We start from the raw sequence: 27959 nt of genomic DNA on the forward strand, positions 1-27959 counted from the left end.
TCTTGTATGCTCGGTTGTTAATATACTTATCATTCTACGGGGACTGTGTTTTGTCAGTAGCCACTGCTGTTTCGTAGTGTCACTCTCTGCATGCTTTGCATACTTTTAAGTTTTAGCTGAATTGTCACTGACTGTGCTTTTTTTTTTTGCCAGACTCTGCTGACATCCTCTTTGGCTAAGGAAAATAAATGCCTCTGATTTTGTCTTCAACGACTGCGTACTCTGGACCTTGAAACTGGGATTTTAGAATAGCTGAAATCACATAGAATCATAGAACCATAGAGTTGGAAGAGACCTCGAGGGCGATCCAGTCCAACCCCCTGCCAGGAAGCTGGAAAATTGCATTCAAAGCATCCCTGACAGATGGCCATCCAGCCTCTGCTTAAAAGCCTCCAAAGAAGGAGCCTCCACCACACTCTGGGGCAGAGAGTTCCACTGCTGAACAGCCCTCCTTGCAGTTAGGACATCCTCATGTTCAGGTGGAATCTCCTTTCCTGTAGTTTGAAGCCATTGTTTCGTGTCCTAGTCTCCAGGGCAGCAGAAAACAAGCCTGCTCCCTCCTCCCTATGACTTTCCCTCACATATTTAAACATGACCATCATGTCTCCTCTCAACCTTCTCTTTTGCAGACTAAACAAGCCACTCCTCATAGGGCAAGTTCCATAGTTACAAAAATGAACTAATGGCACCAAGCCTTAAAGTTATTTTTCTGTTTCCAGTTTTATACTAGATAGAAAATAGCAGCACATGACCTTATTGTGAAGTGTTGCCACAAAACGTTTTGAATATCACTACAATTAGGTAAGCACTAACCATAACAAGCATATATTTTTAACAAAAAGATAAAAGTTGGGAATGATGAAGGTCCTACTTGCCCACAGAGATATATGGCTCTAAAGGCAGCTCTGTTCTCTCCATATGTCATAAGCCCTTGAGGTTTTGACTGTAAAGTAATTTGAAGCAACTTCATATTCAACTTGCATGTACTCTATACTGCTGGTGCAGTATTGATAGTAAACACCACAACAGTGAGACCAAATCAGAGAGCCTCTCTCAAACCAAAGCAACATAATAATACCATGTGTGAAGGCACCAGATCCTGTCTGATCTTGAAAGCTAAACAGATCCAGTCTTGGGGCCCTTCCACACAGCCCCATATCCCAGAATATCAAGGTAGAAAATCCCACAATATCTGGGTTGTCTGAGTCCACATTCAGATAATGTGGGATTTTCTGCCTTGATATTCTGGGATTTAGGGCTGTGTGGAAGGGTCCTTAGTTAGTGCTTGGATAGGAGACAGTGAATGAATGTATGGTGCTGTAGGCTATATTTCCTTTTAAAAAACAAATGAAGATGCAGTCACTCTGTGGCTTTCACAAGATTACCTTGAAAAATTATCACTGCTTTATTTTGATGCATTTATAAAAGTTTCTTGCATGTATTACTCTATATGTGTTTGCATTTGTGTGTGTGTTTGAGAGAGTGTGGGTTTGGAGGGAGTGGGTAGAAATAACATATCAAATATCAAATCACTTCTCAATTTATGGTGACACCATGAATTTCACTGAATTTCTTAGGCAAAGAATGCTCAGAGGTGATTCTTTCATCTGAAAAAGAGCACCTGGCATTTGTTGATGGGCTCCCATTCACATATTTACTAGAGCTCTCCCTGCTTAGCTTCCAAGACCAGACAGGATCTGGAAAGGAAGATGAATCAGCAGTATCAGTTCAGCATCATAGGACTACTGTGATTGCAGGCCTTTATTTCCTTCAAAATTCTGTCTTTAGAAACCTCAACCTTGTTGTCCCTTTTATTGTTTGCTTTTTCAATGTATGCCCATCTCTCTTTGAGTATTCAGCCGAAGGCACCAGTTCAGATTTTGAATGAAACAGTTCTATAACATCCTCTGGATTTTCTTTCATCAACACAGCAGATTTGCCTTCGATTTACAACCCATTTACAAAACTCCCTGCAAAGGCTACTTTAAAGAGTGAGGCAGCCAAAGCCCTGTGTGTTTCTTGCTTGTGTCTCTCCCTCCCTTTCTCCTGACCTCTGGCTATGCATCACTGAGAAATGGGCAAACGCTGGTATTTTTATTACCCCCGTCCAGTTTTGCTGCCAAAGCTTTGCGTCAGTGGCTGAGCACAGTTCAGTGGAGGAGGCTGCGCTCTCTTTTCTGAAGAGAGAGATAAGATGGGACAGTTAAAAGAAAACTTTTCAAGGAGACTGCCAAGATTCAGCCAGCTCTCCTGAGTAATGCACAAACTCTTCCCAAAAGCTTCTCCAAAGTCTTGAGTGCTGTCTCTGCATTTCCTTTCCTGTCAGGGCCGGCTGCCAAAGGAGGAGCGCAGCTCTCCCTTTTCAAAACAGTGCAGTTGTCATCCCTCCGCCTCACAACACAAAGTCTGCTTAATAAGTTACAGCAGTATTCCTCCATTCAGCACACCTCAGATGTGCTGAGCCACAAATACCATCAAGCCCAAAGAACACATGTGCTTAGTGTCCTCAAATTACAATGGCCATCATTCTGAAACAACATCATCTGCACCAATCAAAGCAGCCAGAGGTTGTGGAATTGCCATTCCATCATTATTAGATGTTGTTTTCAAGTTTACCCTGATTTATAGTGACTCTGTCACAGGGTTTTCTTGGCAAGATTGATTCAGAGGAGGTTTGCCATAGCTTTCCTCTGAGGCCAAGAGAGTGACTTAGCTAAGGTCACTCAGTTGGTTTCCATCTCCAAATGGGGGTTTGAACTTTGGTCTCCCAGGAACCTAGTCCAATATCCAAACCATTACATCACACTGGCTTCCTTTTGACTTTGGGGAAGATAAAAATCACAGACGAGTGTGCTGAAATTCAGCTAATGTACATTGTCTTCACTTCTGTAGGGTACTCTTTAACAACTTCTCTCATACTGGATGTGGCTACGACATCTATCACTTTCACCACCAACTAGCAAACCTTTTTGACTGAATATGATATTGGAAATATGAACTCTGGTCTTCCACAGTCCAAGCATAAAACTCTGACCACTGTGTAATGCTGGAACTATTCTTAGATGGCATGCCTTCAGATCATTCACATATCCTTCACCAACTAGCGCGCTCTTCGGATATATTGAATTCCACCCCCTATATTCCATAGACATAAAAACGTACACTGACAAATGTGCTGAACTACAATTCCCACAATTTAGAAACACCAGCCAACCAAAGAACACCCCAGATATGCTGGGTGGCATAGTCCAATACATCTGGAGGCTGACCTTTTGAGGAGGACTTAATTATCACTTCAAAGGGCAAATGCCACATGTTTAGTCTGTACTCACCTTGAACACCACTGTAGAGCAATGTTCAAGTGAAGTGCATAAAGTGTTACACTGTAAAGCCAATTTCAGTCTTAAATGTCCATTGAATGGAATGCAAAAAGTTATAAAGACGGGACCTCCTTCCATGTCTTTGAAGGGATGTGCAGGAAAAGGACTTCACCTGGAACAGTATCTTCCCATTTCAGTGCCTCTTCTGTTGTTAAAGTGGCTGGGTTTACTACTTTATGAAGGACAGCCCTTACTTCGAAAACTGTTCCATTGTCACATTTATTTTTGAGAAGAAGAAGAGGAAGAGGAAGCAGCAGGAGCAACAACTTCTAGTCACTTCTTGTTAAAAGAAGTGTTCTGAGTTTAACATGTCCACCTGCCATGGTGAAAATGCTCAAAGGTGACTCCAACATGGGATGTCCCTGGCAAGATTTTTTCAGCATGGGTGTACCATTGCCTTCTCCCAAGGCTGAGAGTCTGTGAATTACTCAAATTTACCCATTGGTTTTCCATGGCCAAGTGGACATTCAAAGATTTGGTCTTCAACATTTATAGTCCAGTGCTCAAGCTACTACATTGTGCTAAGCTGTTTTTACTCTCTCCCTATTTTCAAATCAGAAGCGAGTGCCTGCTGCTCCATTTCTTTCTTGCTTTTTTTCCCATTTTGGAAGCAGGAGTAGAGTGGGGTGCAGCTCCACCAAACTTGCCAAGTAGCCTGAATTGGATTTAAAGAAGAAAACAGCATATATCTCACCAGAATTGGCATGCAAGATTTTGATGTGAGACTGTTAGGTAGAGATGTATGTGCCTTCATCGCCAGTCTGTTGCCAAGTTCTAGCATTAATTAGAAATTTCATGGCCTCTACCTACTATCTATCCCAGTGCTTCTCAACCTCCCTAATGCCATGACCCCTTAATACAGTTATTCATGTTGTGGTGATCCCGAACCATAACATTATTTTTGTTATTATTGTTTTTGTTATTATTGTTATTATTTTTGTTATTTTGTTATTATTTTTTTCTACACTCTTGAAACAGAGTGCCTTCAAATAGAGGACTGTCCTCTATAAAATAGGATTCATCACCACCCCACCTCCAAAGGTCTGATTCTGGCAAGAGTTTCCAGAGGCCTCCTTGAGCAAGCTTTGGTGGTGTTGCTGAAGCCTTGAAGCATAAAGCCCAAAGTATGTAACCTTCCTCCAAGGGTGACAGGAGTGTGAAACTGGGTGGAACAAGGAGACACTTTCTCCTTCAATTTCTGCAGCCATGATCAAAGCTCTGGGTGCCGGGAGTCGTACAAACCTCCCACTTCAGCTCCAGCTTTGTACATTCAGCCCAATACTTCATCTGGCAGCAGAACAAAATGGGCTTGGCATCCTGGTTAATCATTCTAAAACATGTTAAGGATGAGCAATCCCTACAGTTTTTCTTCCAGCTTATCACTGTGCCTAGATGTTTTGAAGGAAACACAGTCAAGGCAGTGGGTACTCTTGGCTTTCTTTTTGTTTTCAAAGTCACTATCTGAAAGCCCTTCTTTTAGCAATCCATAAGAATTTAACCCAAGCAGCTTGGAGAACATTTGCAAGGCCACCTGTAACAGACTTCCCCAACCTGGTGCCCTTGAGATGCAGTAGACTATAATAACTGGTAGAAACACTACACCATGGGTTCTGAAACTTTTTCAACTATGGAGCTCTTTTTGAAGTAAAAGTTTATTGTGGAACCCCAAGAAATGCTTATCTATTATATTATATAATAAACATAATAATAATAATCACAATAATAGCAGAAACCCCAGGGACCATCCAACCCAATCCCACTCTGCCATGCAGGAAAAGCACAATCAAAGCACCCGCAACAGATGGCTACCCAGCCTTTGTAGTAGTAGTAGTAGTAGTAGTAGTAGTAGTAGTAGTAATAATAGCAACCCTAGAGGCCATCCAGTCCAACCCCCTTTTGCCATGCAGGAAAACCATAATTAAAGCACCCCTTAAGCAGTGGGAGGGAAATGGAGTTGTGAAAGGAAGGGGAAGGCAAAGCAGAAATGATCTAGGCAGCAAGGGAGGTGAGGGGAAAAGGCTCTTGGGGGCAAGGGAGGAGGGGAAAGGGGTTTTGGAGGTGAGGGGATTGAGGGCAAAAGGCTTTTAGATGGAAGGAGATAGATAGGGGGAGAAGCAGGAAATTGGAGAGAAAGCTGAGAGAAATAGAACTTAACATATGCGAGTTGTAGTTACTGGGATGTATAGTTCACCTACAATCAAAGAGCATTCTGAACTCCACCAATGATGGAATTGAACCAAATATGGCACATAGAACTCCCACGATGAACAGAAAATATATATCAGTGATTGGTTGGCGGGGGCGCCAAAATACTGTTTGCTTACCATTGAAAATTACCTAGGGCTGCCTCTGTATTAAGGTAATATGGTGTTTGTATATAATGCAAACAAGAGAAGCCCTAAAGAACATACAGTCTTACCACCTTATCACGTTGAGAAATTTCCCAGTCGTAGGACACTTCAGCCTCTTTTCAAGCATGGAGAAGCACTGAACTCATGGCATGAGTTAAACTACTTCTGGCCATCATGCTTAACCCTCCGTGGTTGAAAAGAGGCAAAACTGTCCTGAAAGGAGGGAACTCTGGCAAATCAATCTCATCACATTAAGAAATTTCCCCTGGTATGACACTTCAGCCTCTTTTCAAGCATGGAAAGACACGGGGCTCATTACAAGTCCCACAGTTGAAAAGAGGCAGAAATGTCCTGAAAGGGGGGAATTCTGAGCAGAGGTCAGCAATTGTGTTCAGAGCTCCTGCCGCTTATCACACTTTATTCCCATGTTTACAACTGAAAAGCAGGTGGGATGGGAACTATCATAGTTTCCCATTCTGTTTAATTGCCCAACTTGTATCATTTGGGGTTTGGTACAAAACAACATTATCCCATGGAAATAAGTGGTTTAAAACTGGCGTCAGCCTCCTTTAATGTGAGGGGCTTTGGGTAGGGCAAGGGATCTCTTGGCTTTTGGATATTGTTGTTTCTCCTGATTAAATAATAATAATACTGGCCGTGTGATGAATGTAAGATGAATGTATTGCCAGTTCTTAAGTTTCCACATGTGAGTGTGAGTGTGATGGGGAGGCAGAACAAGAAACGCGACTACTGATGACATAAAAGAAGTGATTTTCTACTCTTAAAGGAATGGTCACACACGCTTTCCCCTCCCAATGTGATGAGGTGGTAAACTTGGGGCCTCATCACACTAGAGCATGGATCCACTTTAAATCTGGTTGCTGCCTCCTGCAGAATTCTGGGGTTTTCGGACTGGGAAGTGATGAAAGTGGAACTCAGCAGTGAGGAAAGAATAATGTTTAAAAGGAATGGATGTGAAGAAGTGAAATTACACATACGTTTGGCATTTGTGTGGTTACTGTGTGCCATCATGGCAAGACTTTGGGACAGATGCCTAGGATGCTCTCAGCAGAATATACCATAGTACAAGAGGGCCTCCAACTGTGATGAGGCTGGCTTATTATAATTTGGGCACATACCCTCTCACTCAAAAATGCTGTCTCAAAAATTCCTGAAGTCTGCTGTGTTTGCTAGTTACTTTGACTTAAATCCACTGCACACATCCGGGAGCAGCGTTTCTCAACACCATGGCAACAAATACCTTGTCGTCTAGGGCTATTTTAACTCTTTCCATTCAAGCCATCTCATGTGAGATCTGTTGTCTGAGAAATTGCAACAATCTTCCTTAAACTGGCTCTCTTCAGATGGTTGGACTACAATGGTCATTAGCCACAGCCTCCATAAGAGTTGTAGTCTAACACATCAGGAAGACCCAGGAGTTTTGATGTGGCTGTATTCAGTAGAAGCATCTGCCGAACATTGAATACATTGCTGCTAAGATAGATGCATGATGTGGGACTGCTTTGATACACTGCTGTAATGTAATACTGGAAGACTTTCTGTATTTTGACAGAAAGCTTGGAGGAATGGATAAAACTGGGCAGAGTCAGGGGTGAGATATGAATGGAACAGGAAATAAGCACAGTATCTGAAGACCTCAGGATGGCTTTCAACAAATATCTATTTAGAAAAACAAGAGCAACAACAACAATATTGTTCCTATACTGGGAGAAAGTTGGGGTTAAAAAATAAAGCAATACATAAATAATTTTAAAATATTAAAGATATATTAAGCAGCTTATCTGTTGAGTATCAGTCAGTTAAAAGCTATTGAAAGCAATAAACACATACAAACACAAGACATTGGAAGTCTGAATAAAACCAGTTTAGAACCATAGGCTTAAAAAAAACAAAATAAAAAACAAACAAAAAACAAAACAGGTTTTGACTTGGCATTGAAGTGATTTTAACATTGGCACCCATCAGGTCTAAAGTGGGAATTCCACAACTGGGGTGCTGCTATAGAGAAGGCCCTCTCCTATGTCTTCCTACAAATGCATTGCTCTTGCTGGTGGGACAAAGAGGTGGGTGCCTAAAGTAAATCTCAAATCTCAGTGTTTACCCTGGAGGACCTAGAAAATTCCTAGAGAGGCATCCTTGAGTGACTATGTGCAGCTAATAAAATATATCTTCTCTAGGAATTTAATTTCTAGCCCCTGCAGGCAATTCTGTGGTATATTTTATTGAATGCAGATAAGTGAAACCACAATGTAAGTGAAATGGCAGTTTGTACATATTAGGGGAGCTAAATTAAAGTTTTTTTGGTCGTGTCAGGAGTGTCCTGTTGTGAGAGAATTGGCCGTCTGCAAGGATGTTGCCCAGGGGACGCCCGGATGATTTTGATGTTTTATCATCCTTGTGGGAGGCTTCTCTCATGTCCCCGCATGAGGAGCTGGAGCTGATAGAGGGAGCTCATCCACCTCTCCCCGGATTTGAACCTGCGACCTGTTGGTCTTCAGTCCTGCAGGCACAGGGCTTTAACCCACTGAGCCACCGGGGGCTCCGGTGAAGTACTGAGAAAAAAGAAACAATAGGATACATGAAAGAAGATGGATTTCAAATAATTTCCCCCCTGCTATTCACTAGCTGTGTGACTTGCTTTATGTCCTATCAATATCTCACCATATGCTAAACATCAAAACATTTGGGCATCCCCAAGGCAACGTCCTTGCAGATGGCCAATTCTCTCACATCAGAAGCAATTTGCAGTTTCTCAAGTCGCTCCTGACACAAAAAAAATCTCATCATATCTAGACAATAGTGCTGATTAGCTCATCGCTATCATCCACTGTGTACACATTTTACGAATCCATGATTTTGCTATACAAACATAGGAGTTTGCTGTCTGATAGGGAATTATGCTGTTTATTAATAGCTTTTATTAATGAAAAGGGCTGACTCAGGGCCACTAAGGCTAGAAAATGTCTCCATGCTCCCCTTTCCCTACTCCACTCTACAGTTTCTGTCTTGCCAAATAGTTCTTCAAAAACCAAATTTCAGGCAAGAGACTAAATTATGCCAAAGGCATGCCTAAAATATTCAGCGTTATTATTTTTAGCTCATAATCTGTTCTATCAGCCCAACATTGGCTTTTCTGTTTGCAGAATATTTATACACACACTGTTCATTAAACCGCCACAAACTGGATTTCAACAATCTGCTAACAATTTATTCATATGGCAGTACATTCATTCTCTGGGATTCTCCTTCTCTTTGCAAATTACTTTTCTTATCTAGGCAAGGATTCTGCTTTCCCTTCCCTTAGATAAAATCTGCAACCATGTCACAAATATCATCTGTCCCTAAACACCTACTTGATAGAATTTAACAACACTTTTTGCACCAACAATGTAGCATTTTATGGAATCTCTGACTTGAATTGATCAAAATATTCTTCTTGACTGGAGACACAAAATCTAAGCTCTCTCGGTTCCTAGGTAGTTGCCCAGTGATATGCCATCCAATTGTGACATCACAACAGTTAAGCACCTGGCAACCAATAGGACAACATAACTGAATTTTGCAGAGACATCAGATCACATCAGACACTTGCTCCCAGGTACCACTCACAAGTAGGAGGCTGTGGAAACAACCAAACTGAGGGTGGGGAATGCAAACACCATCATGCAGGTAACAAAGTTCATGGAATCAGCCTTCTCCCACTGCTAGGATAGTCTTCCAACAAGAGACTTTACCACATGCAACTCTTGTAGCTTCAAGCCCAGATAAATCAATTGGCCAAACAGGAGAAAACCAAAAAGTAAACGTGACTTACTTTTCATAGTCATGCTTGCAGTACAGCTGCCTGTTGCGGCAGTAGCATGTGCCTGAGAGCGGCTGGAGGCAAGCGGTGCACTTCACGCAGCCTTCATGCCAGGAGCGCTCATTCACCCTCAGCAGGAAGCGGTCGGAGATTGGGGTGTTGCATCCTGCACAGACCTCCCGCATTTTGGACTCTGAGCCTAGGTCGCAGGGAGGAAGGAAAAAAGACAAAAAGGAAAATGAATTGCAGCCTTATAAAGGTCAGATGGGACAGAGGTTGTGGATTTTACTTTTCTGTTACTACAACTCCCAGAATCAATAGGCAACATGGCCATATACCAAGCTGGCATGCGATATTCTATGAACCATAGTTACAAAAGCAATATTCCAGCGCTCTGGTTAGACTGAAGGCCTGGGACACAATATATCACAATGGTCTGTTTGTCCAGTTCTTTATTCATCTATCAAGAAATAAGTTTAATTATAAAAGGAAATTAAAATAAAGGTAAAGGTTTCCTCTGACATTAAGTCTAGTCATGTCTGACTCTGGGTGGTGCTCATCTCCATTTCTAAGCCAAAGAGCCGGTGTTGTCCATAGACACCTCCAAAGTCACATGGCCAGCATGACTGCATGGAGCACCATTACCTTCCTGCAGAAGCGATACCTATTGATCTATGCACATTTTCATGTTTTCTAACTGCTAGGTTGACAGAAGCTGAACCTAACAGCGGGAGCTCACTTCACTCCCCAGATTTGAACCACCACCTTTTGGTCAGTAAGTTCAGCAGCTCAGCAGTTTAACCCACTGCACCACCAGGGAGCTTACTCTTGGCTGTTTCTGTATACAGTTGACTCTTCACATTTTCAGGTCTAACATTTACAGATTTTATTATTCAAAGATTTGATTAAAATATTATCTGTTGACAGTTTCCATCAGATATTGACCATGGCATTGTGTAGGAGGACCTAAAATTCCTAGAGAAGGGTTCTCCCAGGTAAAAATATAGTTATTTTTTAAATTCATGGATTTTCACTTTCATAGGTGTCTTATGTCCCTAACTCCAGCAAATGTGGAGAGCTGATTATATATTAAATATGGACAGCTGTTGCAGGAGAATATCTAGTGGAGTTTGAACTAGAAACACATTGCTAAAAATAGTACATTCTCTGTGTGCAATTGTACAAAATCCTACAAGGGTATATTTCTATTTGAATACCATGGCTGGAATCCTGTTGGAGCTTTATGACAGCATGATGCAGTTGTACATGTCAACATCTTTTCATGATCTTAGGTAAAGAATTATGCAGTACCTCCACAACATAAAAGGTTTGCTTGCTATAGTGCACTGGCTGAAGGGTGGCAAACAGGCACAATGTTAGATCAGCCCCCTTCCTTCTGACCTTCCACAAGAGAGTGAAAACGTGGCTTTGTGATCAAACCTTTAGAGAACTTGTGCAATAGGTAGACTTGGAACAATGTGCAATGACTATTGGAACAGACCGAATTATGCTCGTGGATTACGTATTTAACTCTTAATGTATTGTTTTTAAATATTTTAATGGTTTTAATGTACTTTTTAATTCAATTTTAATATTTATTTAAGTGTACATTGTGCTTTAGGGCATCAAATTGTTGCCTGTATGTAAAACCGTCTTGAGTTCCCTCCGGGGTGAGAAAAGCGGGGTAGAAATGTTGTAAATAAATAAATAAATTATAATGTCATTCCACCTCCTAACCACTGGCAATATATGAGAAGCACCTTCATGCCATTTCCTGGGCTGCTCATCTTCCTCCTCCTCCTCTGGAAGCCCAGACTCCATATTATTTTATATCCCACCAGTTCGGTACAAAATCTCATCCCACAGTTTGGGCTCAATAAAAAAGATGAGAAGCAGTATGTTAGATGGGGCTGCTGGAAGCTTCAGTGCAATAATATCTGGAGATCCACATGATTCCCTCTCTTGAGCTAAACTCTGATTAAAACTTCCTTTATAAAATCTCTATATTTCATTATACAACCCTCCTGTCTTATTTAAGCAATTTGATAAGGAGCTGGATGAGTTCCAGATGTTGAAGTTATTGTCTTCCATTTGTAACTCTGTTTTTCCTCAGCACTTCTTCCATCTTTTCCCCTTCCCACCAAAACTAAAAACAAATAGAAATCATTATGAAATCAAAATTTAATTGTCTAGTTTGCTTCCAAAAGGTACCAAACCCCACAAAATTGAAAAATTAGCTATAGGTGGCAGCACGTTGTTGGCTATGAGCAGAACATTATGTACTGATCAAAACTATCAAAATCACTTTAGTACAGATCGAGGAAAATTGGATTTTATAGTATGTACATCCTCAGCAGGTTTTTTTTATTCCTGCAAAATTTATTTGGATTCATTTATTATCCTTTGGAAGCAAACTCTACACTTAGCTGCACAGTGCCTTCTGACTCATAGCACTGGGATCCCATCACTTGGAAGCATCCATTGTTTTGGGTTGTTGTAGGTTTTTCGGGCTATATGGCCATGTTCTAGAAGCATTCTCTCCTGACGTTTCGCCTGCATCTATGGCAAGCATCTCAGAGGTTGTGAGGTCCATTGTTTTGTTTCCTTGTCAGCCAATTCTCTCACACCAGAAGCGACTTTCAGTTTCTCAAGTCACTCCTGACATGAAAAAAACTGGTCCTGGTGGCTTTGACATTGGTAGGATGTTTTGGGGTTTAACCCAAACATTACTGAAGTTTCCCAAAGTAATGTGTCTGTTTAAGGTACAGGATTCATCACCTTCTATACATTCCTTAAAGTTCAAATTAAATCCTGGGGTGAATCGAAACTGTAGAATGAAGGCAGTTTTGACACTACTGTAACATCCATGGCTCAATGCTATGGATTCATTGTAGTTGTAGTTTTGTAAGTTCTTTAGCTTTTTCTGCTAAACAATTCTGATGCATCACCAAACTACACCCTCACAGCAGTTTGCATAGTAAAACTGTATCAATTTTACAGTGTAGTTGCACCCCTACAGTGAAATTAACTGCCCTACTGAAATCAGAGCCACAGGGTGCCACTGTTGCCTCATGAATTTCCAGTCCTTATTGCTTGGGTGATGATCCTGACCTGGGAAAATGTCCTTTCTTCATATCAGAACTGCCCCTGCATATAGGCAGAAGAAACAACTGCCCCAAGAGGCCAATATTATGGGGAGGAAGCAGCAGAATCAGCCCTCCTAGATGTTTCTCTTGAGTTCCCTGTCCTTTCCCTTTCGTAACACCAATGTGTGCCACTTGGCCTGTGTGATATTCTCCAAACCAGCTTCCTTCATTCAGGAAGGTTTGGTTTCCAGTTCATTCGCTGTGCAATTGGTTTCTTTACATGGAAAGGTAAAGGGCACCATTGACTCCTTTGTTTCAGGCAGCAACATATCTCAGAGCCAGGCCTGCCTGATTCATGTTTGCTCAGACAGGAGATAACATGTTCCAAATGGGGTGTGTGTGTGTGATGTGAAATTGGTCAGGATTATCAGTGCATCTATCTATGGCAGCCCTTCAAAAGCCTCTATAGCAGGGAATGCAAAAGATAAGGGAAGCGCAGGTGGGCAATAAACAACATCCCAGCTGGTGCGGTGGGCTTGCCTTAGAACTGAAGTGAATATTAGGGAGTTTCAGCGTCTGCCGAGTGGATTTCCTTCTTCCTCCCACCACAGACCCCTTTTCTGAGGCATTCTTCATTTCCTGTCAGCTTTCCCTAGTTGTTGTTTTTTTAAATTGGGGCTCAATGTATTATGATCCCCTGCAAAGCAAGATTTGGAGTTGTATCACTTCAGTCTAGTTATGTCATCAACCAAGAGAGTTCCTTTCCATGGTAGAAGGAGACAGTCAAGGCAGATGCATGAGTATATGAGTTGATTTATGCTGCCTCCTTTAACAGCTAACAAAAGGAGATGGTGGCACTTCCCTCCAAGATAATGTGTGGTCTCTAGTTACCTGTGGTGTTTTAAAGAAAATACCTGAAAATTAATTGCAACTTAATTAAATGCATAACTTTAAATAACTTAATTGATTGGTCAGATTTGCATATATTTACATACAGTTTTTGAAAATAGTTATTTGCATCTCTCTTCCCTTTCTCAACACAGAGATTTTAAATTAAATTTATTCAGAGGACAGAAAGGTAAAAAAAAATTGAAAATAAAACAATGGGCTACATAAATGAAAGACCTCACAACTTCTGAGGATGCCTGCCATAGATGCAGGTGAAACATCAGGAGATAATGCTTCTAGAACATGGCTATACAGCCCGAAAAACCTATGACAACCCAATGGAAGGGTTTGTTTCCATGTTGGAGATAAAAATAGATGGTATCCCAGAAGGGAATGAAAGTCATTCAGGGCTGATGGAGGAAAAGATGGGATCATAACCTCTCAAACAGCAGAATGCTCAATGCAGAAGTGGCCAGTACTTACATGTCAGTGGGATAGTAAATCTACTCCAGGTCTTATCTGAATTTCAAAGGGGCTATCCAAAGTATAATGGTTTTTAGTAATTTCCCCTTCTTCCTAGGCCACATCCAACTCCATTCTATAGGATCCTTGAATCTTTTATGAAGCATTTCTGGTGATGGAAGGGGGGACACTGGAGAAGCTGATGTAGAGGGGATGGAGAAACCAACTTCAGCTATTTCAAACTGGCTTCAGAGCAGGAGATGGAGTTGAAGACTGCTATGGTCCATCTCAACACCGACAGGGAGAGTGTGTCCCTGTTGGTACTTCTAGACTACTCAATTGCTTTTGATACCATCGACCATCTGAAGACCTATCTCTTCGGCCAGACCTATGCAGCCAGTTTTAACTATGAATTTTAAATGCATGTCTTGTATTTACTGTATTTTAATCTTTGTTTAAAATTCATAGAAATACGTTTTAATATATTTATTTTACATAATATTTTATAATGATTTGATTTAACTGTTCTGTAACCCACTTTGAGGGGGTGAGTGGATAAGAAATAATAATAATAATAATAATAATAATAATAATAGGTTCACATGCCTAAATCTAAACCTATTTATTTATTTATTTAGACCATTTCTACCGTGTTCTTCTCACCCCCGAGGGGGAACTCAGGGCAGCTAACACAGGCAACAATTCAATGCCAACAGTATCAAAACAATAATAAAAAACAGCAATATAAAATCCATTACATAACAATTAAACAGTGATATTAATTAAAATTACATAATGACATAGAACAAATCATATAATCACAGGTCATAAAGCCATTTCCAATTTTCAAACAATCCTATTGTCCGAGTTTAGTGCCTAAAGTGCTGCTGTGCCCACTGGCCAAAGGCCTGGCTCCAAAACCACGTCTTTAGTTTTTTCCTAAAAGTAAGGAGGGAGGATGCCAATCTAATCTTGCTGGGGAGCGAATTCCATAAGTGGGGGGGGGGGGTCACCACTGAGAAGGCCCTAGTTCTTAGATTAAAATAATATTAGTTTTTAGAATCAGACAACTGATTATCTAGAGCACTCTGATAATTTATTCATTAATCAAAAACATTAGAACTTCTTTAAATAATCTTGCAGCATTAATATCAGAATACCAGCCCCACTTGGCTACAAAATGTAATAGATAGCCTTGGATTACTCCTCCCTCCCCATCTCAACCTGAATTGTCTAATAAAGGTTTTGTGAGGATGAAGTGAGCAAAAAAGAGGACCAGGTATACTGCCTTCAGCCCACTGGAGGAAATGCAGAATATAAAGGTAAGTCTTTAAAGAATATATTCAGAATCTAGGTTTCCCTCACTGCAAAAAAGACAATTAAAAGGAAGATGCACTCCAGAGTTACATCAAATGAGGTGACTATGTACATGTGTGCATTTGTGTTGTAGGGGAGTAAATACAGGAGGAAATTCACTTCCATCTACTTTTGGTCATTTCTAGTCAAGCCATGCTGACCTGGCTCATTGCTTGGGGATGGTGACTCTCCTCTTAAAGGCAAGCTTGTGAACCATGAAGAATAAACAAAATTAGTTGAGGGAGTATCTGGTACACAAGAAGGAACACTGGAAAACACCATTGTGTCAGAACGATGTCAAATATCTAAACCCAGCTATACAAACATTCTGGGATGGACTCACAGTTTAACTTTGTGCTCCTTTCGTGATACCCTTCACTGACTATAATGCTGTTTGTTTTTGAATTTTTAACTTTAAGATTCACTGACTAGAATGCTGTTTGGTTTTGATTTTTTTTTTTTAAAAAAATTATCCTCTTATATTTTGGGGTTCTTTGCATTTTAATGGCATTTTGTAGCTTTCAAAATATATTGTTTTTCAAAATGTGGAAAACTGGGGCATGTTTTCCTCAAGCAATCCAAATGTGGGTGTAAAGGTTTGCAAAGAAACAAGGTAACTAATACCTCACCATTTTCAAAAGTTATCTCAGAAGTAGAAAGAAAAGTTCAAATTTTGAGACAGTGTTCAAGCAGTACAAAACTATTGCCTCTAGATAAATTTTGAGATCTCAGCTGTCTTTAGAATGAATTAAATAATAACAATAAATCACTGCATTTGGGCAATATGACTCACAGTAAAGTTTATTTTCTTGATAGCCAACCTAGGAAATGTAGGAATCTTAAAGTCATTCTCCACCCCACACACACACACACACACACACACATTAGGTATTTCAGTCAAAATTCATTTAGTTGTATTACACACAAATGGAAACCAGTGTAGTGACACATAACATAGCTGCTCCCTTTGTTATTTATAACATAGATTATTTTTCAAATAGATTTTATGGGGAGTCCCCACTATTCACTTAGGCTGGTATTGGGACTCTCCGTGGAGCCCAAAATCTGTGGATGCTCAAGTTGTGCATCCACACTGGTGGAGTTCCACCAGTGATGGAATTAAACCAAACTTGGCATACAGAACTCCCTTGACCAACAGAAAATACTGGAAGGGTTTGGTGGGCACTGACCTTGAGTTTTGGAGTTGTAGTTCACCTGTATCCAGAGAACACTGTGGACTCAAACAATGTTGGATCTGGACCAAATTTGGCACGAATACTTAATATGCCCAAATGTGAACACTGGTGGAGTTTGGGGAAAATAGACGTGACTTTTGGGAGTTGTAGTTGCTGGGATTTATAGTTCACCTACAATCAAAGAGCAATCTGAATGCTACCAATGATAGAATTGGGCCAAACTTCCCACACAGAACCCCCATGACCAACAGAAAATACCTTGTTTTTTGATAGTCTTTGATTACCCCTCTGACGCCCCCTTGTGACCCCCCCCCCAGGGGTCCTGACCGCTAGGTTGAGAAACACTGTGGAACCCTTTACCATTTTCAGTCTGGCAGCTAGATTGATGCATTGTGCTAGTTAAGCCAACATACTCAAAACATGATATCATCTTTCTTTTTGAAATAATACGGCCTATTTAGGGAAAAACAGAGGACTTGCAAGTCTAACTTGATTCAAACTGAATCTTTTAAATTTCTCATTTCTCCTAGCTGAAACAGCCTTTAAATTACACAGTGTAGTAACTAAGCACACTGGTTGCCAAGGTTTATGGTATGTGACCAGGGCCTGCCATGTCAACAATATATTGCTCTTTACCCAGCAGCAAGCGCATGAACTGTGTAACAGCACAAGGCATAAATTATTAGGCTTGGAGTCACACTTCAGGGATTGTTGGGCAGCAAGCCCGATTGCCCCAAAATAGCTTAATTTTTATTTTTTATCGATTCACTCAAAGAAGGATGAAAGAATGGAGAGGTTTATTTCCTTGCTTTATTTCTCCTGAAGTTTACTGAAAAAGAGACTAGTTTTTGAGTGCACAATCTAAGAAGCAAATAAAGTAAACAATATTGATTGATTGATTTATTCATTCATTCATTCACTTTTTTTATCTTAACTCACAAGAAACTATTTCAAAAGTGTAGAAAATGGCAGTCTTTTGCTGATTGTGAGCACCACATTTTGCTTGAAAGTAGTCACAAAATAACATTGAAATGAATATTTATGTTTTTTTAATGGTTTAAAATGGTTTTTCTCAAGTGTCAGGAAACATGATGACAAGAATTCTGGACTGACAGGATTTTTGTAATTTGGAATTTATTCTGTGCAAAATCTGCACATTATTGTGCATTTTTGCAGAAGAAATTTTGGGTCAAAGTATTATTTTCTGTGTCAAAAATGCTGATCCCCACCCCCTCCAGAATTGGACACAATTAATCATGATTTGCATATAGTCATTGAAAACTGTTTTTGAAAACTTTTTTGGAGTGACAAGAAAAATGCTAAAATAACTCACTGTTTCCTTTGATAAGAAAATTATTGTACATCTCTATCATGGAATCAGATTGAAGCTCCGATCAAGAAGTGGAAAGATAAATGACAGCTACCATCTATTTCTTCATTGGTCAATATATGGACAGAATGGTGGGTTGCAGATATGCAATGAATCCCAGCTTCCCTTAGTTTTATCGAAGCCGCATCTCTCCAACTCCATCGTTTAGGGGTTCTTTTTGAAAAAAACCAGGGTCTTTCAATTCCAGCATTGCAATCCATCATTCAAAATGAGAACAGACTGAGATATTCATAAAACTACTGTTTGAGTCTGATAAAGCAATCTTCAAATGGGAAAGGCTTTCTTTCATGAAAGGCAGGATTCCGGGAGTGACTACAGTGAAGAATTAGTACAGTTCAACACCACTTTAATTGCCATGGCTCAGTGCTATGAGATTGTGGGAGTTGTAGCTTGAGGAGGCGCTTATACTCTTTGGTGGAGAAAACTAAAGAGCTTTCTCTAGGATTGAGCCATAGCAGTTGAACTGGGGTCAAACTCATTAATTATACAGTGTAGATGCTTCTTATGGAACTAATATAATTTGTATGAGGCATATTCGCTCCCAGAAACTGTTCTTGTTTTTGTCAATGATATCTGGTTGCCCCCATATCAGTGGTTGTGTTGAATCTGTTCTGGGCTTCAGTCTGGTTTTAAGGGAGCTATTCAAGGTCCTGAACCTATTTTGGGAATAGGGTCTACCTGAAGCTGCTAGGAATGGTGGGAGTTGAAGTTCAAAACACCTAGAGGGCCCAAGTTTGCCCATGCCTGGTGTAGATGCACTTGGAGATAGTCCCCAACTCTCAACCCTCTCATTATTAATATCGAACCCCTGTTGCAGTCAAAGTTCCCAACCTCAGAAGTCACCAGAGCAAAATGTGGCAACAGAATGTGAGATCAAGGCAAGCTCGGCCTTTCCAGCCTGCAGCTTGCTTTCTCTCTTCTTTCTTTTAGAGGCTTAATGCAGCCTAAGATGACTGATGGTCATGGCTGACATTTGTTGTCTCCTGGGGCCATTTCACACTTCATAGTTAGAGCCTCTGATTTTATTTCAACTGCCATCACTGCATCCTATACAATCTTGAAGTCAAAGAGAGATTCTAGAATTCAATATGAGGAACACATAGCTGTCAAAGCGGAGTCATAGAGCTATAAGTGTGTTGTGTGTAAGGTGTTAGGCACTGTTGTAAATACTAATGGCTGGGGAACATGAAATTTGTTCTAACCCAATGTAGCTCCTTTTGTGTACTTCTGCAAGCAAAACCAGAGTTTGACTCTATAGATAATGAAATATTCAGAAGTTTTAAAAAGAAAGGTGTAATAAGGCTAAACAAAAACAAGAGAATGATTGGGTTGCTGTGAGTTTTCTGGGCTGTATGGCCATGTTCCAGAGGCATTCTCTCATGACATTTCACCCACATCTATGGCAAGCATCCTCAGAGGTTGTGAGGTCTGTTGGAAACTGGGCAGGTGAGTTTTCTATATCTGTATATTTATGTATGTATATATGTGTGTATGTGTATATATGTGTGTGTGTATGATCGGCCCCCTGTTGGTGCAGTGAGTTGAACCACTGAGCTGCTGAACTTGCTGACCAAAAGGTTGGCAGTTCGAATCCAGGGAGTGGAGTGAGCTCCCGCTGTTAGGCCCAGCTTCTGTCAACCTAGCAGTTCGAAAACATGCAAATGTGAGGAAATCAATAGGTACCGCTTCTGCTGGCCACATGACCTTGGAGGCATCTATGGACAATGTCAGTTCTTTGGCTTAGAAATTGAGATGACCACTACTCCCCAGAGTCAGACACTATATATATATATATGATTCTTCAAGTAATACCAATTATAGCTTTCATTACAACTCGTCTTAGCTCACTATTATTTTACAGTAACCTGTTTGTGGTAATATAATATATATTTATGACATTGCCTGTATGTATTTATTCAGAACTGGTCAAAAGCCTCCCATAAAATGTCGCAAGCTTTATATTAAGCTATTGAATACTTCTAGGTTAGTTTATATGCTAATATATTGGACAATATCTCCAGGGTGTACAATTACACAAATGCAAAATTCAAAAAAATGTAGTGCGTTCAAAAAGAATGATGAAAAATTAGGCCCCATGTAACTGGATGTAAGCCATTGTATACAGTCTGGATTTTGCTGGTAATTCTGGTTTTGCAGCCAAATTCCAGGTTTTCTGTGATTCATTAACTGGAGCCCCAAACACCACCATCACCACACAATTCAGAATATAAAATCCAACTATTGTGTTGAATTTTAATACATATTAGCAAGGGATGAAGGCTAATGATATTTAAGGGGAAATTATTTTTTATTAAATTTCTAGAATGATAAATATGTATTTTAGGAACATTTTAATACGATTTTAATTGAATTGTTAAATACCAAATGATGATGTATAATTTCAGTGGTCTATGTAATTTATTATGCTTTTCATTTTAATCCAGAAAAAAATCTGCCATTTCAAAAATTAAAAGAAAGAGACTTTCAAATTTAAGGGAAGAGCTTAAATATTTTAATTAGAGCTTTATGCTTAACAATGCAATTGCAATCCTAAGTAAGTGCCTCTGAGTTCAATCGAATTTATGTATAGGTAAATACGTTTTTGATGGTCATTTATTTCAGCCTTTAAGTATAATTACCTTGCTATATTTTCCCAGTAGCAAACTGACTATCTGCACGTAGAGCCTGATATAGGCAAATTGGCTCCTTCTGTGCATGCAAAACTACAAAATATCTTTTAAGGGGTTAGAGACTGCTCAAACAGCTTGCTGAGGATAGGGCAGGTGCATTGGACATGACATAATGTCTTTTAGTGCAAATAAATAGAAGACAAATGAGAGGGAACGAAGGTAGAATAAAATATCATAGGAAAAGAGTATGCCTGGCTGTCAGAGAAAGCAGAATGATTCAAATTGCAACGTTTTCTTGCTACTCTGATTGGTTTTTAATAGCATTTATACCAGTGGCGATAATAAAATGGCACAATGCATAGAACTGGCATTATATCATCCCTGAAATTAAATTTTGCAGGGAAATATATTCATGAAGGGAACCAAATGACAGCCTTTAGTAGTAATTAGCAATGAATGAAATTGGGAGGAAGCATTTTGCTTTGAACTCCTTTTTGTGATCCTTGAACAGCAGATCTCCTTGGGAAATTGATTAGCTTCCTTTACTTTCATTAAAGTTTCTTCAGTTATTTAAAGGCTAGTGATCTGTCCTTTTCCTCAGGGCCCTTCCACACAGCCCTTTATCCCAGAATATCAAGGCAGAAAATCCCACAATATCTGCTTTGAACTGGGTTATCTGAGTCTACACTTTGATAACGAGAGATTTTCTGCCTAGATATTCTGGGATATAGGGCTGTGTGGAAGGGCCCTCGGTTGTTGAATGCTTGCTTCAATCAAAACCTCTGCAGGTTTCCATGCATTTATTTGACAGATGTATGTCATCATGCATTATACATGCATGCTTTGTAGTGCAAACATACTGGGGCCCTTCCACACAGCTCTATGTCTGAGAATATCAAGGCAGAATATCCCACATTATCTGAATGTGGACTCAGATAACCCAGTTCAAAGCAGATATTGTGGATTTTCTGCCTCGATATTCTGGGATATAGGGCTTTGTGGAAGAGCCCTACGTGGTATGGCTATTAAAAATGCTTTAGGGTTCATATTACTAGAAAACACAAATGTTTGGTTTAGATGCAGTGACCAAAAGAATTACACATTTTGATATTAGCAGACAGATTTGATTTCAGATTTCTATTGTTGGAATATTAGAGAAAAATCAGAAGCTATATTACTCAGTGGAAATTTGCCTTTTTTGGTGGAGAGGGTAGCACACAAAATTTGATGGTGGTGTAGACAAATGGGTCAAATGACATTATTTTTCTTTTTGACATGCAGTACCTTTCACCCACAGTCAGTACAGATTTTTAATACGGGAGGGAATGGCTGCATAACAATTATTCACCTCCATCCATTTCCTAGACAATGTGTTCAATGATACAGGAGACAACTTGGAAATACAACTTTTGCAGTTTTCAAATAACTTTTCAGAGCTCTGCATAGAAAGAGAATGAAGGAGGAAGAAAGAGAGAGAGAGAGAGAGATTTTGTTTCTTCACTGAACAAATCCAGGTTTAAATGAATGAGGAAATGAAGAATAAAGGTTGCAACGCTCAAAAAACCAGTATTTGCAATTCTTCAAAGCCACACTTTAACATGTCCTGCTATATATTTCTTTACATTTGACTGGCAGATATAATACACACTAAAAATTGTGGTTGTGATGTTTGGAAGCAAGACCTTTTCCCCCATGTGCTTCACATCCCCCCCCCCCCCGGTCAGATTGTGTGTGCCCATAATTATGATGAAATTAAAAGTCATAAAGAAATGGAGATGATTTGAGCTCCTTGAAAACAGTCCCTCTCTGGTGCTGCATTATTCCAGTTTATTTAACTGCGGAGCACCGAGGTTTGCTGTGTTAGTGGAAACCCTGTGGCATAATTGTCCCACAGATGCCATTTCAAAGGTCTCTGTACTCACTTCCATCTATTAGTTTCTTCCCGTTTGTTTATTTGAAAGTTACTAAGAGGGATATATTTTCCCCTTAGACCTTGTTGTTGCTTGCATAGGCAAATCAAGGGAACAATTTGGGCTCTGACTTGAGCAGTTACTTCGATGGAGAAAGTCTCATTGAACACAGGGAGGTTTGCTGCAGAGTGGAGACGCAAAGATTCAGGCCGCATGGAGGTGGTTTACTTTCCAGTATGCTTTTTCTAATTACACTGAAATAACCACATGTCATAGATGCTGTGTTTTTAAGAGGTATTCAGAAGAATGGTGATCATGGGTGCATAATAACTTGATTCTGAAATGCCATCTTTCACTATGAACCTTTAAACAACTACACCAATCACACCTGCCTCAAGCAGACAAGTTCTTTCTCCCACCCAGGACATTCCACAGATATATAAACCCCACTTGCCTAGTTTCCAACAGACCTCACAACCAGTGAGGATGCCTGCCACAGATGTGGGCGAAAGGTCAGGAGAGAATGCTTCTACAACAGCTCGGAAAACTCACAGCAACCCAGTGATTCTGGCCAGGAATGCCAACTACATCTTCATTCACACTTTCTCATAGTTAACTTAGGAGTGTTGTTGTTGTTGTTGATGATGATAATGATAATGTTATAATTATTACATTTATTTATTTTACCCAGCTCTCTTAAATGAGATTTTGGGTTGCCAGAATGAAAACTGGAGAGTGCTCCTGTATAGTTAATGGCTCTGTAGAAAAGGGGATTTTTTAAAGTATTGCTTGTCATGCAACCAGGATGATAAACAACCCTTGCTGAAATGCATGCTTCCTCACAACTCTAGAAGGAGCCCTCTCCAGTTTTCAGTAGCAGCTTTAGAGAGAAAGATCCACAGAAGTTGTAAGATGATGAGACTAGAATCCATGATTTCATCTATCTAACAAAATATGTCCCCTCCAGGCATTTTCTATATCCTCCAGCAGTGGGGGTATATTCCCCCCTATATTAAATTAATGTTTTTAACCTAAAATGTCATGAATAAAGAACAATGCTTACACATACATAACAGCAAACACAGACTCATTTAAACAATGATTATAGATCTAAATACACAAGACATATCCGTAAGTATATATAAGTTAAAACATATATACATATTGCAGGGGATATGTTTCTGGACTTTGTGTGGATGCACAAAACTGCAGGAAATAAGGAACCCTTTTAAAATAAAGGACTTCAGATCCAACAATCCCACAGAGTTGTAATGATCTAGAACATGCCCATGCCTGATCTAGAAAATGCCAGGAGAAGACATATTTTGTCAGATGCAGAAATGAAACCATAGATACAGGCCTTGCAAATACTGTATTATGGTGGGAAACTTCTCCATCTTCCAGTGTGGATTAACTACCATGGATACTTAAGTTACTAGTCTCTTAGTATATCATCACTATACAATCCTACTCCTCTAATGCATATCCATAGCCCAGACAGGATAAGCCTGATGGGAACTGAAGTTCAACAACACCAAAGCAGGCATGGGTTTCCCAGCCCAGGCATACAGACAGGAGAAATAGTTTGCAGTAAACATGCCCTGGAAGGTCACTTTTCTTCATCCTAAGATAGCAATGTAATTTCACTGAGCAATATATTAAGGCTGCTGTTATCATCTATCTGATGACAAAAGTTTTCACTTTACATTTTTTCACAGGGAACCACTCCATTTTAAAAGCCACGATTTTGAAAATTTTGTCTCCAGTGATTGGTTGTTCTCAGGCTTCTAGCCATGATGTTTATTCAGGAAATGCATTGAAAAAAAATGATTGCGTTTGCAGAAGTTTAGGAACCAGAGAGGGGCCAAGGCATTAAAATTAGAAAACCTACTTCTTGCTTTTGAAAACATCCTGGTTTAAATAAGCTGGAATATTAATGAACTGATAAGATCATGATTTCAGTGATAAAATACCTGTTTGTGTTAGTTTTTAAGAGTATATATAACAAGTATACTTCCTCCAGCTGCCAGTATTTTATTACCCTGCACACTGCAGTGTAATCTTCATAGATCTTTTTTTGTGTTACTATTTTGAAACAATAACAGACATTCTGATTTTACTTTAATAACAAAGGCTTTTTGTTTGCCATATTATTTACTATTATAATGTGAATCTCCATTTCTATCTGAAATCTGCTTTCAAGTCATTGCAAGAACAATCGTCTTTTATCACAAAAGACGTAAAACAAAAAGCATAACAGACAACTAGCAGACAACTAGCAAATACTAAGCAAGTAGTTCATATAAAACCATTTGCCATTAACTGGACTCTGGAAATTTTGCACTTTTTAAAGTCATTGCTTTTTTAAAAATCAGCTAAAATGTAACATTTAGTAGCAAAGAGTAATATGTTGTGCTGTGTGCTACTTACAGCTTTTTAAAAAGGAATTTCTTATAAAAAATACAAAAGTGATGCCCAGTTTTCTCAACTGTCCCCCAACAATGTCATTAAGTAGTAAGTACATAGTAAATTCCAAAACAACAGCCCACCAAAAATGCAATGTCAGTTACTGCAAATTTGGCACTATTGATAATGAATAAACATTGTGCATTCAAGTAATGAATAAACATTGTTTAAGGAAGCAAGTAAATATGCTCCATTTACATCACTAATGTTTATATATGTTTCTTCAAGTTGCCTGTCAACTTATGGTGAACCCATGGATTTCACAGGGTTTTATTAGGCAAGGAAAACTCAGGGCCTTTCCATGCAGCCCTATATCCCAGAATATCAAGGCAGAAAATCCCACAATATCTGCTTTGAACTGGGTTATATGAGTCCACACTGCCATATATCCCAGTTCAGGTGGGATTTTATTCAGTTGTGTGGAACGGGCCTCAGAGGTAGTTTTGCCTGTTTCTTCCTCTGAAATACAGCCAACAGCATCTGAACAACATTATAAATAAAGCAAAACATTCAGTCCACACAGCCAATCTCTAACCTTGCTATTCCCAGTGTCCTCAGCCTGGTACCAGTAACAATTTTGGCCTGGATTAAACGAGCTGGATTAGCTAGTTTATTGCCATGCCCCAACATACCACAAATGGGAGCATTAAAGTCTCCTAAATGGCAGCCTTTCCAGACCATGCACACTTTTATCCCACTGTACCTGTGGTGCAAAATTAAGCTTTCTTTCTTCCTTCCTTCCTTCCTTCCTTTCTTTCTTTCTTCCTTTCTTCCTTTCTTTCCAGTTTCCATTTCTTTTAACAGCTTCATGGCAAGCAGGGGGAGTATGTTCCTCCATTTACTCAAAATAGCTATTGAATTTGGCTAGTGCTAGTGAGTGAGAATGACATTGTTCTCTTTGTTTTTGAAAAGAGGGTTTTGAACATTTCCATATGTGTTTGTCACCTGCCAACTTGCAGCAATCCATAAATTTCATATCATTTTTAAAAGACAAGGAATGCCCAGATGTAGTTTTGCCAGTTCCCTTTTCTGAAATACAGCTTCATACAAACAAAGGAAGAACAGAGATGCTGTTGTTGTTTAATGAAGAGGGGGCGTATGAAACAGCCTCATTTCTCTACTGCACCCACATTTATGTTGTTCTTATATGCCATCAAGTTCCCTCAGTATCCATAACCCAAAGGTGATTGCCTCACTTTCTCCTGTGAGAAGGTCAGCTCAGCTGAGGTCTCCACCACACTGAGGTGTGCTGCCAGAGTCATACGGAAAAGGAAGAGCTTGAAAAGTGGTTTTGTTCATTATTTCATTTTTGAGCAACAAATACCTTCATGGGAAGAAATTATGTCTGATCTTGGAAACTAAGCAGGGTCACCCTGCTTAATTATTAGGTAGGAGACTACTGGCAAATACCAGGTGCCAAAGGCTACACATTTCAGAATAAGGAACTGGGGGGGGGGGGGTAGACGACAGGACTTTTAAGTATATCTTGTTAAAGAAACCCCAATGAAATTAATTTAGTTGCCACATGTCAACAGCTGGCTTGAAAACACACACAAACCCACATACACACAATGGTGCTTTATCAATGTTATAACACGGATGGCATTAATAGTGCAATTCACTTGTTCCTTCAAAACACTGACAGCACACTTTTTTGAAGGACAAAATATGCAATACTTATGATTAGGATTTGGGTTGTATTTTTGAATAAAGGGGATGTAAAAACAAGAAAAAATAAAATTAAAAACAATACAGACAGTTTTTCCAGTGATTAATAACTGATTTTAAAAATAATGAATGCTAGTAATAATTAAGTATTTTTACAACAATTAATTAATTATTTTTATAATTATTAATTAATTAATTAAAATATTCCAATTAATGCCCCTGAACATATGAACCTTTCTATCCTGTGTATTCATTGGACATTGTTTTATGTGTGCATGCAGATCATCTAAAGATAAGGTTTCTCTGGACCACTGACTAGCACTACTTTGTATTGCTTACTTACATAAAAATGAATGTAATAGGTTTTACATCAATATAATACTATTACATATAAGCACAACTTTCTGCAGTAGAAATGCACTAAATGTATAGGTAGCTGGCTGCACTTCATGGCTTCCATGTCAGTGAGGTAGTGATTACACTGTATGTTTGAATTTTAAAGGAGTTATCCCAGGTTCTGGGGATATGTTGGGAATAAGCTTTAGCACTTTGAGTGGCATCCTTAAAGTTCAAACTAAAATCTAAAGTGGATCCATCACCCCTTTGGCATGGAATTTTCCAAGTGCCGTTCTCTAGATTTCCTGTAATCTTTTTCCATTGTCCATGCTAGAGGATGTTGATAGGAGTTGTACTCTAAAACCCTTGGTGGATCTAATGTTCTGTATGCCTGTGTAAGGGAGTGAGTAGTTTACAAAATTATACCAAACTGAGTCCAGCTGGCACATACTCAGACATGAGATATCAAAGCAGACATTTGACAAAGTCCTTTGGCTTGTGAGGCTGTTGTTTACCCTGGAAGAATCTTGACTACACAGGAAACCTCACACCTCTGCCTTTAGAGCTCCAGATATATGCATACATAGCTTTTCCCACTTCAGAAACTCACCATAGCCCAGGACTGGTGTGGCCTGCTGCAAACAAGAAGGGGCCTCTTCAGTCTTCATCCTCCAGATCTGGCTGCAGAAGATGGGCCTGCCAAGGGAAGAAAGGACACAGCTAGTCATAAAAGCAGGAGAGATAAGAACAAGGGAGTCTAGCAGCAGCTGATGAAGGAGGAGAAGAAAGAGGAGGAGAAATGGTTATGTTCTCCACAGATCCATCTTCTCCCTACTAAAGATCCTGCCAACAAGGAAACTCCCAAAGTGGTGCTCAGTATACTTCAGTACAGTTGGCTGAAGGCTATTGAGAAGTAGAGGAGTTGCCATCTTTGGTCATCTAGCAGATGAACTATGGCTCTCATAAAATCCCATGATAGGGAATTATATCAGTTGTTCCATAATAAAGGATGGCCAT

The 27959-nt window shown here is 39.6% G+C and overlaps 1 protein-coding gene across 1 annotated transcript in view; it reads right to left on the minus strand.

Annotated features, from left to right (window-relative positions):
* The window catches only part of LOC132768187 (LIM homeobox transcription factor 1-alpha-like), a 72858-nt gene extending 45225 nt beyond the window's left edge, over positions 1-27633 (minus strand). The window contains exons 1-2 of the mRNA XM_060763851.2: positions 27553-27633; positions 9567-9753 (exon numbers count right to left, since the gene is read on the minus strand). Coding sequence (XP_060619834.1) covers positions 9567-9753; positions 27553-27610 — 245 coding nt within the window. The 5' untranslated portion in view covers positions 27611-27633. The remainder of the gene's footprint in view (positions 1-9566; positions 9754-27552) is intronic.
* Between the last annotated feature and the right edge of the window lie 326 nt (positions 27634-27959).

The sequence above is a fragment of the Anolis sagrei genome, chromosome 2 (assembly GCF_037176765.1).
Source record: "Anolis sagrei isolate rAnoSag1 chromosome 2, rAnoSag1.mat, whole genome shotgun sequence".
In the NCBI taxonomy this organism is placed as follows: Eukaryota; Metazoa; Chordata; class Lepidosauria; order Squamata; family Dactyloidae; genus Anolis; species Anolis sagrei.